General features: G+C 44.1%; 1 protein-coding gene across 3 annotated transcripts; it reads left to right on the top strand.

The window, feature by feature from the left end:
- Positions 1–564: 564 nt before the first annotated feature.
- Positions 565–8,564, top strand: CBLL1 (Cbl proto-oncogene like 1). Of its 3 annotated transcripts, none has more exons than XM_082780476.1 (6): positions 565–642; positions 3,179–3,346; positions 3,700–3,797; positions 4,011–4,094; positions 4,900–4,973; positions 5,532–8,564. In XM_082780476.1, the coding sequence occupies exons 1-6, from the start codon at positions 630–632 to the stop codon at positions 6,571–6,573; spliced, it is 1,479 nt and encodes a 492-aa protein (XP_082636602.1). In that variant the 5' UTR covers positions 565–629; the 3' UTR covers positions 6,574–8,564. The 3 variants fall into 3 exon arrangements, with proteins under 3 accessions (XP_082636602.1, XP_082636601.1, XP_082636603.1); XM_082780475.1 differs by having other exon boundaries at positions 3,697–3,797; XM_082780477.1 differs by lacking the exon at positions 565–642 and adding an exon at positions 1,063–1,153 and having other exon boundaries at positions 3,697–3,797.
- The last annotated feature ends 5,482 nt before the right edge of the window (positions 8,565–14,046 follow it).

Raw genomic sequence — 14,046 nt, 5'->3', positions numbered from 1 at the left:
CTATGAAGCTTCAGTGCATACTGGAGGTCCACTGTTCTGTCAAGCCATTTTAAGTTTTTATAAACCTGGTTAAAGGATTGCTCCAGTTTTAAGACATTAATCACTCCCATGGTGATGTCAGCCAGCAGCTGGAGCCCAGCGCAGTTTCAGACGTGTTTAATTTATTAGAAACCCACTGTTCTGGCACACCTTCCCACCAAGCTCCCAGGGAGGGCTCCCGAACTGCCTCATTTTGCCTTTCCATCCCTCCCCGAGGCAGCCCAGGGCCGTGTTTCGCCACAGAGCGCCGAGGCGGGCAGAGCCCTGCAGAGCCAGCCGCCCCCAGCCCCGCCATGCCTCCTCCGCCACCCCTTCCCCTCACAGCCCCCCAACATGGCGCCCACCCCCTCTCCTCCTCCCCTCCCTCACCGCGCATGCGTGGGATGCCCGGCACTACAACTCCCAGCATGCCGCGCTCCCCCACATCCCATCAGCCACCGCGGCACCACCCCCTCCCCCCTCTCCCCCCCCTCCCCCGGTAACGGAGCCCCGGTGCCACCCCCCCAACCCCGCCCCCCCCCGCGTGCTCCCAGCCCTCGCTTCCGCTTCCGGCCTCGCCCTTCCGCTCCCAGAGCGCCCCGCGCCGCGCCATGGCCCACACTGGTGAGGAGCCGGCGGCGCGGCCTCGGCGCCTCCTGCGCGGCCTCGGGGCCCCCCCGGGCCCCTCAGGGACCCCCCCGGCCCTGGCGTGCGGCCCCCGCGCTGCAGGCGGGCAGCGAGCGGCCTCCGCCGGGCCTTGGGGCTGGCGGGGGGAGGTGGGGCGGGAGCGTGCGGCCTGCGCTGAGGGAGCCCAGCCCGGCGGCGGGGTGCGGGCGGCTCCGGGAGGGAATGGGGAGGGAATGAGGGGGGAATGGGGAGGGAATGAGGAGCCATTCCTGTCAGAAAGAGCAGCCAGGCACTGGGACGGGTTGCCCAGGGAGGTGGTGGAGTCACCGTCCCTGGGGGTGTTCAAGGAGAGGTTGGACGTGCTGCTTGGGGACACGGGTTAGTGGTGGCATTGGTGGCAGGGGGTGGTTGGACCAGGTGGGCTTGGAGGGCTTCAACCTCAATCATTCTGTGACTCTACGATTTTAAGAACCCCTGGGATTCAAAAATATAAGCAAAGCTCATGAAGGTGATAGTCTCGGCTTCTGTTGCATCTTCTCTAAGTGGTTAAACGCTTCAGGTGCTTTTTGGGGGTGGGGCTTCTTCATTTCGGACACTTTTTTATTGTTGTTTCGGTCGGGGCTTAATCCTGCTGGGTTTGCGTGCTCAGACTGGAGTCTGTTTTCCGCCTGTAAATACGCGTGACTAAAACTTGCTCGTTTGGTTCAGCCAGTCTCTAAGCCGGGTAAATATCCCGAGCTCGCAAAGCTCTTGGGAAGTGTCAGAGTGTAACTGCTTCCTATGGCAGGTCGGTGGAGCGTGTGAAGTTTTGTCTCAAGATTTGTTGTAGTTAGCCATATTTGCTGAGGTCTTTGTGGACTTTTTTGGTCTGCAGTGGAGTCTTTGTATAATCTAGTGAAAAACAGATCTTCCCAGCAAGTGGAATATAGGCAGCTTCAGCACTTAGCATTGCCTTTGATATGCTGGCCTGTCTCCCCATAAACATGGTGCCTGAGTTGTTGGCTTGCTGGGCCCCCTTTTCCAGCCAACAGGATAGTCTGATAAAAGTAAATGAGCAGATATAAGACCAGGTTTTGTCACTTTTTTGTTGTTGTCTTTGCTGGTTTGGGTGTTGCCTTTTGGGGTGAAGCAATGTTACAGGAAATCAGGAGGTTTATCTAGCTCAGAAAACCAGGGGCTCTCCATGCTGAGGTACAGTGACTGTCCGGGTAGAGTCCTAATGTGAAACTTTGTTGCAGTTCCTAATTCTGGTGTTAGGTGCTGAATGATTTATAGCAAGACCTCGCACCCCAACAGCTTGTGGCACAGCTCGGAGGTGCAGCGCATCCCCCCTGAAACGTTTCCAGCCTCTGATGTGAAGTCCTCTCATGACAGACCAGAAATGACAGCAACGTTAAATATTTATGTCTTCACTTCTCCAGTTAAAAGCATGGACAGGGCTTCAGTCTGAAAGCTGTGAATAAAAACACCCAAACCACATCCCCGAAAACGCTGGCATGTGCACAAGGCTTCCAAATGAAGCTCTCGGGAGGTTTGGTTTTAAAATGTGAATTTCACTGCTGGTGTTCCTCAGGTGTATACCCACCTAGTTCCTGTAGTGGGTAAAAGATGTAAAGGCTTCTGAATAGGAGACAAATGATGTGTTTGTTTTTTTTTTTTTTTCAGAACTTTGACCCTTTTTTGCAAAAGGCTGGTGGGGATACGTGTTGACAAGATTTTCAATTAAAAAGGAAGTGAGGCAGGTAGATTTGTGAAGGCTGTAATTCAGTTTTGGTGGAAAGGAGGAGCTGTGTGGTGGGTAAAGGTAGATGTACTGGAAGCTGGGGTAGTTTGTGCCTTGTACCCCCTTCCTTGGAGTTGCTTGTTGCTTTGTCACCACCAGACTCTCATGGAGCCTGTGTGTGCTTAGGCATGAGTCAGACAATTTCTGGCTTCCTTTGCCCTGGTACTCGGCTTTAAATCTGGTTAACGAGAATTCGGTAGCAGAGAGCAGTCAGTTTCGCTTTAGCAAGGATACTTCTGCATACCCTAAGCACCAGTATTTCTGTGATTCTTTATGCTAAACCTCTCAGTGATGTGTCGAGGTGCTGTGAGCTGATGTGGAGACTGGTTTCCTTCCAACTTGTTCAGTAAACAGTTCACATAAACTGTAAAAATGCTTTCTTGTAAGAAATTCCATGATATTAAGGTTATACAAAGAATTGGCTCTTCAGTACTGCTCATGCTGTGATAAGAGCTGTACAGTGAAACACCTTTTTTTCCTGCTGTGCAAAAATGACAGACTAGTTTGTTTATTTATTTTAATAACGTAGTTTTTAGAGGTATATTTCCTAAAACCACAGTTGTTTTGAAAACAATTTTGTGACCCGACTTCTAGCAGAAATTGCTTGTGACTATTTTCTAGTTATTTAACTTTGGTATGTTGTATAAACAGTCTTTTAAAATTATTTTTCTTAGAACTGTTATTTTAATATTTAGCCTCTTTAATAGCTATTTAATAGCTGCGAAATAACAACCTTTTCTTCTTTCACAGACAATGATTTGCAAGGAACAAATAGTTCAGGATCATTGGGTGGTCTTGATGTTCGTAGAAGAATCCCTATAAAGCTGATCTCAAAGCAGACCAATAAAGCCAAACCCGCACCTCGGGCTCCCAGAAATATGAACAGGATGCCTTCCAAGACCCAAGCTGGTGATGAAGGTAAGTAGCTACTCCAAACACCAGCCCTGTAGGAAGGAAGCATGTTATTCTGCAGCTTTGTTCAAGTCTCCAGTCACTTTTGAAGACCTAAAATCCGAGGTTCTGTACACTGCAAAGCAAATTTCACATTTCCAGGTACTGCTGTGCTGTAAGGAATAAATGGTGCCAATTCCCAAAGTGAATTTTTGCTGTTCTCATTGTACCTTCTTGCAGAATGGGCCCAGCAGGCTGGGAATGTCGAGGCCTTTCTTAATTATTTCAATATACATTGATGCATGCACTTAACAGCAGCTGGTGTCAGCCGGGGAGGTGTTGTAGCTGGCTTGTCTTCTCTTTTGTTCTTTCCACAGAAGAATTTGATTATAACGAAGAGGAGCGGTACGAATGCAAAGGAGGTGAAATGTTTGGAAATCAGAGGAGGTTCCCTGGACCCATTTTCTGGGACTATAAGGTAGAGTCACAGATGGAAAACCATGGATCTTTTTCTGTCAATACTTTATAAAATAACAGTGCTTCCCTTACTAAAATTTTATTCTCTGCTTTCTCATGTTTGTGGGATTCTTGCTGCATTCTCAGCTAATACAGAAGTAATGAGCTGATTGATGATGATTGAAATAAGCAGCTTTAGTGATTTTTCTCCCTACCTCTTTCTCTCTTCTACCAGATAAACTTGCTGGGGGAGAAGGATGATACGCCCGTCCACTTCTGCGATAAGTGTGGATTGCCCATCAAAACCTACGGGCGCATGGTGAGTGAAACCACCAGGGGAAGCAGCAGCCGTGGTTTCCCTTTAGGTACAATCAGGTCTTGCTGTATCACTGCAAAGCCTCTAGAGATGGTTTATTCAGAGGTCTGTTGAAATCAGCAGCAGAAGAATATCAGGATGGAACCAGGGCCTTAATTGCTGAAATGTTTTGTTCTGGCTGACTTAACTTTGCTCCTTGATTTAGTAAAGCAAGCTTGTAAGTGTTAAAATGAAAAGCTTTAAAACGAACAACAACCCCAAAATAGGAGCAAAAGTCTTTCAAGTTCGGTGGTTTTCAGTCTTGTACCGCTTGGCTTTAAAAGTAAGCTTTTTACGTCACTGGGTGATTTACAGCCAAGTTAGAAAACACTTCTATGTCTTTAAAACTAGTGTAACTAATTCCCCGAGATGTAGATTTCTGTGTGATGTAGCAGACCGAGGGCTCTGACCTGATGATTGTTGGTGATTGATGATGCTTTTAAGACATTTCCTGCATGCACATAAGGCAAGTGTAATTAGACTGCATATACAGTTTCTGTAAAGATTCAATATTACTGGAAAACTTTAATTTTTTACCTATACTTTTTGCCAACTTTTTTTTTTTAAACAAACAAAAAAATACAAAACAAAAACCTTGCTTTCCCAAGCCCCAAACTCGAACTGTTTTTCAACTGTTCTATTTAATGTAGACTGCTAACTGCTACGTTATATCTGTTTGTTTCATGAGTAACTTAAGTGCTTCTATTCTTAGGAATTGTGTGCTGTGGAATGACGCATCTTGTCTTGACAGAGCCTTTTTTTCTTCCAGATACCTTGCAAGCATGTCTTCTGCTATGACTGTGCTATACTACATGAGAAAAAGGGAGACAAGATGTGTCCGGGGTAAGTTCTCTTGAAATTTTCTTAAAGGAAATGTAGGAGAGAAAATTAAATGCCTCATTTCGGATAATGTATTAATGTGTTTCTTATTTATGTACATTTAGGAGAGAGAGCAGAGTACTCTTACTGCACCACTTGATTATAGCTTCATATCTCACAGTTAATAGAGTGTAAAATATTAATGTTTACGTTGCTGTTTAAATATCTGTGTAGATAAAGTGTAATTGCTTGAGTTTGAAAAGGAGCAAGAAGCTGTTTAATTACTGAGTGTGACCCTGGGTAAGTACTGAAACGCCAAGGGAATTTGTGGCAGAGGGTGATGCTGTGTCTAAACTTCTATCCCATGAAATTTTTGTTATTTTATAGTTGTATTTGGAGGCTTACAAGTTAGTTTAACTTCAAAATCAACAAAACATTTTTCATTGTTACAGTGGGGGGGGGAAATGTGATGTCTAATTTGGATAATTTTGGTAAAATGGTTGGTGTTTAACAACAGCAATGACAAAAACTTGCCGATTATTCTCTCTGTGATGACAGTAAACTAATTTTTTCTTCCTTCAGCTGTAACGAACCTGTGCAGCGCATCGAGCAGTGCGTACGAGGGTCTCTCTTCATGTGTAGCATTGTCCAAGGGTGCAAGAGAACTTACCTGTCACAGAGGGACCTACAAGCTCACATCAACCACCGCCATATGAGGGCTGGAAAGCCTGTTACTCGCCCTCCACTTGAGCCCGTTCACCCTCCGATTGCCCCACCACCCGCTGAAATTCCCGAGCGCTTCATACTGCCGCCTGAGAAACACCACATGAGCCACATCCCGCCGAAGCAGCACATCATGATGCCCCCGCCTCCTCTGCAGCACGTGCCCCACGAGCATTACAACCAGCCCCATGAAGACATCCGTGCCCCTCCAGCGGAGATGGCCATGGCTCCGCCGCCGCCTCGCCCGGTCAGTCAGGACACCTTCCGCATCTCCACCAGGAAACACAGCAACCTGATAACTGTTCCCATTCAGGATGATTCCAGTTCGGGGGCTCGAGAACCACCTCCGCCGGCCCCGGCACCCGCTCACCATCACCCCGAGTACCAGGGGCAGCCCGTGGTAACGCACCCTCACCACATCATGCCTCCGCAGCAGCATTACGCGCCGCCCCCCCCACCGCCTCCTCCGATAAGCCACCCTTTGCAGCATCCCCCCCAGGCAGCGGGCACTCCTCACATGGTGTACAGCCAAGCTCCTCCGCCGCCAATGACCTCTGCTCCTCCTCCCATCACCCCGCCGCCTGGACATATAATTGCCCAGATGCCACCCTACATGAATCATCCTCCTCCGGGACCTCCCCCTCCTCAGCACGGAGGCCCCCCCGTAAACGTAAGCGCGCCCCCTCCCCACCACTACAACCCTAACTCTTTGCCACAGTTCAGTGAAGACCAAGGAACTCTTAGCCCCCCCTTCACGCAGCCAGGGGGGATGAGTCCGGGGATTTGGCCAGCTCCACGAGGGCCGCCTCCACCGCCGAGAATGCAAGGGCCTCCTGCTCAGGCCCCTCTTCCTGGACCGCACCACCCTGATCAAGCCAGATACAGACCCTATTACCAATGATAACGAGCAGTTACACGAATAGAGAGTGCTATGAAGAGGATAAAACTATATACAACAGCCTTTTAATTAATTGTCGGGGAGGGGGGGTTGTTTTTTTAAATACTGTCATTTTGACTGTAAGACGTTTTGGGGTTTGGATCTTTAATGATTTTTAAGCCTTGGATGTAGGACTCTGACTTCAGATACTCTGTAGTGCTAAAATAAGTGGCTTAGTAGACCACAGTTGCATTTTAACAGAACTTCTGTCTATAGTGTGGCTAAATTGTCCTTAAGATGAACGCTTGTAATATTACTTCCTGGAGAAAAAGAACACGTGTTGTACCATTCTGAATATTGTTTTTGTTAAATCCAATGTTTAGTTTCACTTGTGATACATTTTTGTTAACCTGTGTACAATAATTAAATTGAAACATGGTTGTAAAAGTGGTGGGTTTTTATGTGAAGTTAACACAGACACGGTTCCAGGACACCATTTTGGCACTGATGCTATCCAAGTGGGAAATACTAAGGAGACTGATATTTTTACTAACATTTACTGTTGCTTTCAATAAATTCGGGCTATGGTGAATTCATAACACAAGAAGTCAGACATCCAAACACTGTATTTCAGGTTTATTGGGTTTGTTTTAGTTTCTTTTTTTGTCTTTTTTAATTTGTGTGGTATCAAGACCAAGATAAATTTACCAGAAATGCAGCTTTGGGCGTGACACGAAAGCGGGTTATGATGTTAGGGGTGTGGATGGTGTTTTTGGGGCTGGTTTTGTTTGAGAAGATTCTGTTTACATGTACACTCCTCAGTGGTGTGAATTCAAACTATTTTGTTTACTTATGGTTATGTTTGTGTGGAAGTGGCCGTGAGCTGGCTTGCCATGTCTGAGAGAAGCAGATTGCTTTTGGTGAAGTGGCATTTACCTCCATCACTATATAATACGTACAGTTGGAAAACTTCCCATTTGGTAACGTGAAAGAAAGGATTTGAAATCCCTCATGTAGATATGAAAAAAATAATAAAAGCTACACACCTTTTATCTGTTTCAACTTTTGTGCTACATCCTTAATTGGACAGTTAAGAGTCTTTAATATAGGTGGCAATATAGGCATGCCCTGGGGGCTGTTCTGGCCCCAGATTTAGGTTTTATAAGCACGCTCTTAAATACAAGATGTGAATGTTCTCTTTAAGTGCAGCTGCTAACTGAGCCAGACACTGATAAGACAGTCTTGAATGTTTTCCTTTGTGTTTCTAATCAATGTTAGTGCTGAGCCTTTTTTGCTTTTTCTCCAAAATGTCACGTTTCTAGTAGTGGTGATTTTAGATGAAGAAGTCCTGCCTGTTCTTTTTTAAGGTTTGTAATTTCCTACTGAAAATCTGAATTCTCTTTAAAACCTCACTCTATTTTGTAACTTTTTTTTTTTCCTGCCTCATAATTGTTTAGTTTATCAAAGAGCTTTGGCAGTACAACATTCCAAATTTTGTAGTTCTGTGTCAACCGTGTGTTTTTTAAATTACCTGAGCAAGTGTTCTCTAAATCTGCTCTGTCCTTGACTGCCATTGATTTCCTTGTGACCACGGGAAAATCTTTTGCTTTTCCTCTCAAACAAATGCAGCTGCGTCACAGCTCTTTGGAGACGTGCAAATAAATTCTGGGATGTACAGTAAATTCTGGGGTGTGCAAATGGCTGGTACGTGTCAGCTGGCAGAAAGTCTGCTCAGCTGTGGTGTGCCTGTTTCGAAGACAGAGTTCTTTGGTTTGGTTTCTCTGCGGAGTAAGTCATTTTAAATAAAACACTGGCAAAGAAAAAAGGTTGGTTGTGGTATTGTGCTGCGGTACGTGGCAGGTTGACGATTGAGAGCTTCAGTGTGCGTGAAGGAGAAAATGACTGCCAGCAGTGTTTTGTTTCCGTAATTTATAATAAATACGTGAGGAACCTTTAAACTCTCCCTTTTCTCATTGCTATTAGGAGGTTGTTTTGGGCAGATTTGTGTTACAGAAAATAACTTCATTGCAGAGGAAATCCACGCGTCTGAAGTGACTGATGCTCCTTGACTCCAGAAAGCCAAGCTGACGGCTGGCAGACCTTTTCTGGAGAGACTTACCGATGGCTCTTGGCACTGGCTGCATTTTGTTTCTGCTGCGAGATTTACTCAGGTACCACGTGGCACGCCGCTGCGCAGGGGTAAACCACAATACAGTGGTGTGCCAGCATCACCGATGTGCTCTGTTTTGTAAAGAAAGGCTCTCTGAAATCAGCTATTCACCCTCAAATATGGTGCTGACAAAGTAACCCAACTCTCTTCATCATGCTAGTTTTTAGAAATAAATCAGATTATGTATTTTTGTTAAATGTTACCTAGTCTGTTGCGAAGCAGATGAAGGTTTCATACCTGTGTCCATTGCTGCATTTTTTTAAGCTATTTTTGAAGTGCCTCTCTGAAAATCCTGAGACAATTTAACTTTAGTTGGTTAAGGAACAAGAGCAGCCCTTGCTCCATCAAAAAGCACAGAAGACAAATATATGTCACTGTAGAAACTGAGAATTTGGGGTTTTTGTTTATATTTGGGGCAAAGTTGATGTTGTGATTGCTGTATAATGACCCCAAAATGGTACTGAAATTTTTATTACTCCAGAAGTTAATGGGATCCCTTGAATCATTTAATGGATCAAAAGTCTTTGTGACTGAGAAGATGCTGAAAAGTCATCTCCTGTGGAAAGGATTTGGACTTGGGTCAAACTTCTGTGTATTGCTTGGATTGGAAGACCTAAATGTGTTTTACCTCTTGAAGTCTTAAGTTTACCTACAAAGGGTAACATTGATACTCTCGTATTTACAAAATTAAAACATGCTTGCATTGGTTGAAATGTTATGTTGACAATCGTCTTCGTTTATGTTTTTCTTTGGAGTTTTTATTTTATTTTTAAGACCCTGGTGATTTCAGTGTGAAGTTCAGCAATGTCATATATTGTATTTCCCTGTATGATTAAGGGTCTTTGAGATGGTGAGAAGTACTTTTTGAATTCTTTGCATTCCTAGTTGGGTCTTCCTTTAAAGACAGCCACTGAATCGAGCCGGTTTTATGCTGAACGTTTATCCCTGCCAGTGGCAGCGATCTCCCTCCTGAGGCATTGCCAAGCAGATCTCCGGTTTTAAGAGACCTCTGACAACATTAAAATGTTTGCTATCGTGAGATCCTCCAACGGGGCCATTTAAGGGAATGAAAAAGAGTTTGATGATAGTTTGTGTTCACAACGGAATTAATTAGAGGACACAAACGGATGGCCTGGAGACATCCGTGGTTTCAAGTTTATCTTCAATTCCATCTCTAATTTTGCTTAAAGGATCGCCTGCAACCGTGCATGCTTCACGACAAGCAGCTAATTGCATGAATGCTACTTTCTTCAGTTTTTGAGAATGCTATGAGCATAAAGATTGGGTGCTTGATGTGGCGAGTGCCATTTTTCATGTTTGTTTAAAAAAGAAAAAATGTCTTAGATCTAATCTGGGAGAGTTGGAAGCCCATAGCGGATGGAGTGTCCACTCCTTTGTGGTTATGGCTCTCGAGGGAGAGTCAAATTCAGATTGTTAGAAAATAAGTGGAAGTAATTCGTATTCATTTCATGCTGGAGTTTGCAGACATGGAGTAAATGAAGCAAACCGGTCTGTCTTCTGTGTTTTGTAAAGTCAAGTGTTCAGAAAAAGAATTGTGGTTACACTTTCTCTGTGCATCAAGTCAGAGCACACCTCTCTCTTCCTAAAATGCTTCCTGCTCTGTAAAACTCGGGTCTGATTTTGTTCATTTTCATCTTGACTTTATATTTCTAAAGCACATATCAGTATTACACAGGTTGTATTTTCAGTGTTTTTTACTTGATGATGTTAACAACAATTCCTAGCAACAGTGAATTCATCTCTGTATGGAAATGGTGCCCTCAACTGGTTCTGCGCTGTGCTCAGGTATGTTATATTCACAGATAGTTCATACTGAGTGGTTTGTAAACCAAAATAGCTGCGTTTCTTTGGGCAACATGAATGAGAATAATGAAGATTAAAGCTCCTCTTAGTCTTGACTTAGCCACAAGACACTGTGACTTCAGAAGCTTTTCCTCCTCTGAATTGTATTTGCTTGTTCTCCGACTGTGGGGTGTTATTATTTTTATTATATATTTTTTTTCCAGTTTTGATTTGGTTTCTGAGTGTAAGAGATTAGCAGAGATTAAAAGATTAAAAAATCCAGCATGCTTCCTGAAAGATGTGGGTGGAATAGCAGCAGGAAGCTGTTAGATTGGCTCAGTCGTCCTGATGCTGTTATCAGTGAGTGCTAACGGGACTTAGAAGTGTAACGTGCTTCTGGTAATGGAAAGGGGGATCATTTCCATTCACAAACAGGCAGGAATGCTCCATTTCTGTATGCTGGTGTTTTGCAGTAAAACTGCAATTTAAATGATTAAAGCAAAAGAACAAGAAAAATGATTTTAAATAGACGTGAAAACATTCCAGTCTGCCGTGTTTTATTCGGTTTTGTTTGTGAAAACCAATGCCTGAACACAGCTCCAAAATCACAGTGAATGATTTCCTACACTAAATCAAATTACCTGAGTGCTAATGAGAGCTCCTGCACTTGTTCCTTGCCATTTCTGGGTCAGGTAAACTTTCAGGCATTTTCTTAGGAAGTGTAGAGGAGCAGATATAGAAAGAGGAGTGCAAGAAGCAAGCCGTCTGCGTTTGTCACAGGGATGAGGAATGGAGAGGTGTAATTGATGTTTCTCTTCTAGTAGCATTTACAGACACTTTTCCCTGTTTCCAAACTATGAACTTAGTTAGAAATAGAAAAAAAATATGGGCTCACATGTTATAAAACTCTCTCCATCGGTCCCCAGACCTCAAATAGCTGAATCACTTTGATTTTTGGTTTTGTTTCCATGTTTCACACCATCTCTTCTGCATTACAAAGTGAAAACCAGGCCTGAGAGTATCCTTGAGCATCTCAGGCTCTTTGGCTTCTGTCTTTTCCACCCTCTTGCTGGCTCTAAGACGGCTGTTACAAAGTTACCAAGCATCTGCACTGTGCTGGGCTCAGGGTATGTGCTAATGGATCGATGACACCAGCCAGCTATCCAAAAAGGAAGCAGGTATGAAATTTGCCTTTTAGTATATTCTTGAGTAAAGGATTAAAAAGCACCATGTGGTATTGCTCTGACCAAGCAGCAACTGCTCAGTGGAAGAGCAAGCTCTGGGTTTTCAAAGGTCCCCGTGTCAAAAACAAGCTGGAAAATCTGCATGGCCACAGCCTACGGCAGAGCAAGACTCTGTGCTGCAGTCTGCGTAAGGGTAAACTAACAAGAGAAACATTAGTGGTACAAGAGAAACAGATTGTTGAATGCAGAGATAACCAGAAGCAAACAAACAAACAAACAAAAAAAAACAAAAAACAAACAAACAAAAACACATAAATCACCAGAAATCACACAAAACATCAGAAATACAGTGCTGTTGTCAGCACAGGAAATGAACAGGGTGGTTAAGAAGATGCCAAATATTAGGAACAAGTGAGGTGGGAGCGCAAGGCGCTCTGGTTAAGGCTGTCTGGGTCTTGCACCCATTTTAGAAATGGTGAATAGTTTTGGAAAGTGAAATTATGCTCTGTTGAATCCTGGTTTTATATCTGGTAGAAATCAGGTGGCTTGATTTCTGAGCTAGTTTTGTCAAGATACCTGGGTAACAAGTGAAGCACACTATGACATTTTGATTTTCCCAGTTGTTTGCATAGCACACAGGGCATTGTGCTACATCAGGAGAGTGATTAGTTTTAAAATTAATTGTTTGGAGGAGTGCAACTGAGAACATTTTTTTCTTAGGCTGAGGCCTGTCAGTACACCCAATGGGTTTTGAAGAGAAATACGTGGTGTCTGGTGTCTTACTTACCCTTTTCTTGCTTCCACCAGGCTGACTTGCCTATGCTAGTAATGTGTGTCCAAGTCTGTGTCAGTGCACGTTGGGTTTTTTTGTTAATCTTACATAGCTTTTCTCCTCTCCTGGCTTAAATCCCTGATGTATCTATAACTCTTCTTGTCAGCCACTGAATACAGACTTTCCATTCCACAAAGATCCTCGTAGGTCTTCTCTTTAGTTGCAGTTGTCTTTCTTGAACAGGCGGGCTCACTGTGAGCGTTCAGAGCATTCGGAGTGAAATCTCATCCATGCACTGTGCAGCAGCACTAACAGCTCTCTTATTCTGCTGGAGAAACAAATCTGCTCTGATACAATCTATGGTTTTTTGAAGGTTGCATTAGAAAAGCAGTTGAGCGACATTCTGACCTCAGTCTTCAAGGTCTCCTCTTTCTTTTTGCATTCAAATGCTTCTCAGTTTAATATTATCTTCCAGTTGCATTCGGAGCTTCCTCATTTTAATGTTATCTTCCAGCTTGGCTTTATTAGCAGACTTCATCAGATAACTCCAGACTTTTGTAACAAACTATTAATGCAAATATTTAACACATCAATCCTTCCTCCACCCCAGTACTTCTATGTCAAAGCTTCTACTCGTCATCTCCTCTTTAGTATAATCCATCTTCGCCTTTCAGTGCCTTTTCTTACCCCATCTTCTCCGACTACATTAACTCTTGCACACGTGGCTCTGCGAGGAAGGTTTTGCTCAGGTCTAGAGAGATGAAATCTATGGCATTTCCCTTTGGGAGCTCTGTTTGCTAACTGGAGGTTACGTGAGCTATGATGGTTAGGTGAGTGTGGCATGCATACGTCTACCTTTTGGAAAAGCAAGCCACATTTCTCCCCACTTATTCCTGTCTGGTTTTCCTCCAAATTTTGTTCTGAAGTCTTGCATACTTCTGAGATAAAAATCATCATTCTTGTTTACCCAGAACACTTTTTCCTTCCCTCCTTTCCTTCCCTGACTGGCAGCTCCATACCCACAGCTCCTCCCAAGCTGAGTTTTGGGGCCATTGTGTGCCGTTTCCTGGGGCACACACATAACAGGGCTGCCTGTCACACCAGTAGGAAGGTGAAAAGCCTTCCATGAGAAGGCTGCCGTGCTCCCTGCCTAGATTCACAGCTGCTATTTCTTAGTAGCTGTATCACCTCGAGCTCTTTGCTGCTGTCAGCTGAAGTGAGGTAGTTGGGATGCATTTAACAAGGAAGACTGGTTCACCGGGGGATTTGCTGCAGCTCTTCTTGGTGTGCAAATGGACCCAAACAAAACTGAATTAGAAAACTTTTTCCTTTCAGTTTTCAATCACTGTCAATTTATGTGTTTCAGCAGGAAATCAGACTGATTTCGAGCTACCTCGGTGGTGTATTGACAAATGCAGCAAGCGATGAAGTGCTACCAAAATCATCATTTTCTAGTTCACTGTAAATATGTCCTGTCTTGTGCATTTTATAGCACCCCAAAGTGAATCAATACATTGTGTTTGGATCTGAAAATGCTGTGTGTCTTTACGGAGCTGTTTTCATATTTC

This window comes from Aythya marila, assembly GCF_965140915.1.
Source record: "Aythya marila genome assembly, chromosome: 1".
Lineage (NCBI taxonomy): Eukaryota > Metazoa > Chordata > Aves > Anseriformes > Anatidae > Aythya > Aythya marila.
This window is presented reverse-complemented; position numbering and strand designations above follow the sequence as displayed.

What these genes read in the sequence shown, in the direction of transcription:
- CBLL1 (XM_082780475.1), top strand. An exon ending in CCATTTTCTGGGACTATAAG is followed by an intron (nt 3,798 to 4,010) that starts GTAGAGTCACAG and finishes CTCTTCTACCAG; the next exon opens with ATAAACTTGCTGGGGGAGAA. An exon ending in GGAGACAAGATGTGTCCGGG is followed by an intron (nt 4,974 to 5,531) that starts GTAAGTTCTCTT and finishes TTCTTCCTTCAG; the next exon opens with CTGTAACGAACCTGTGCAGC.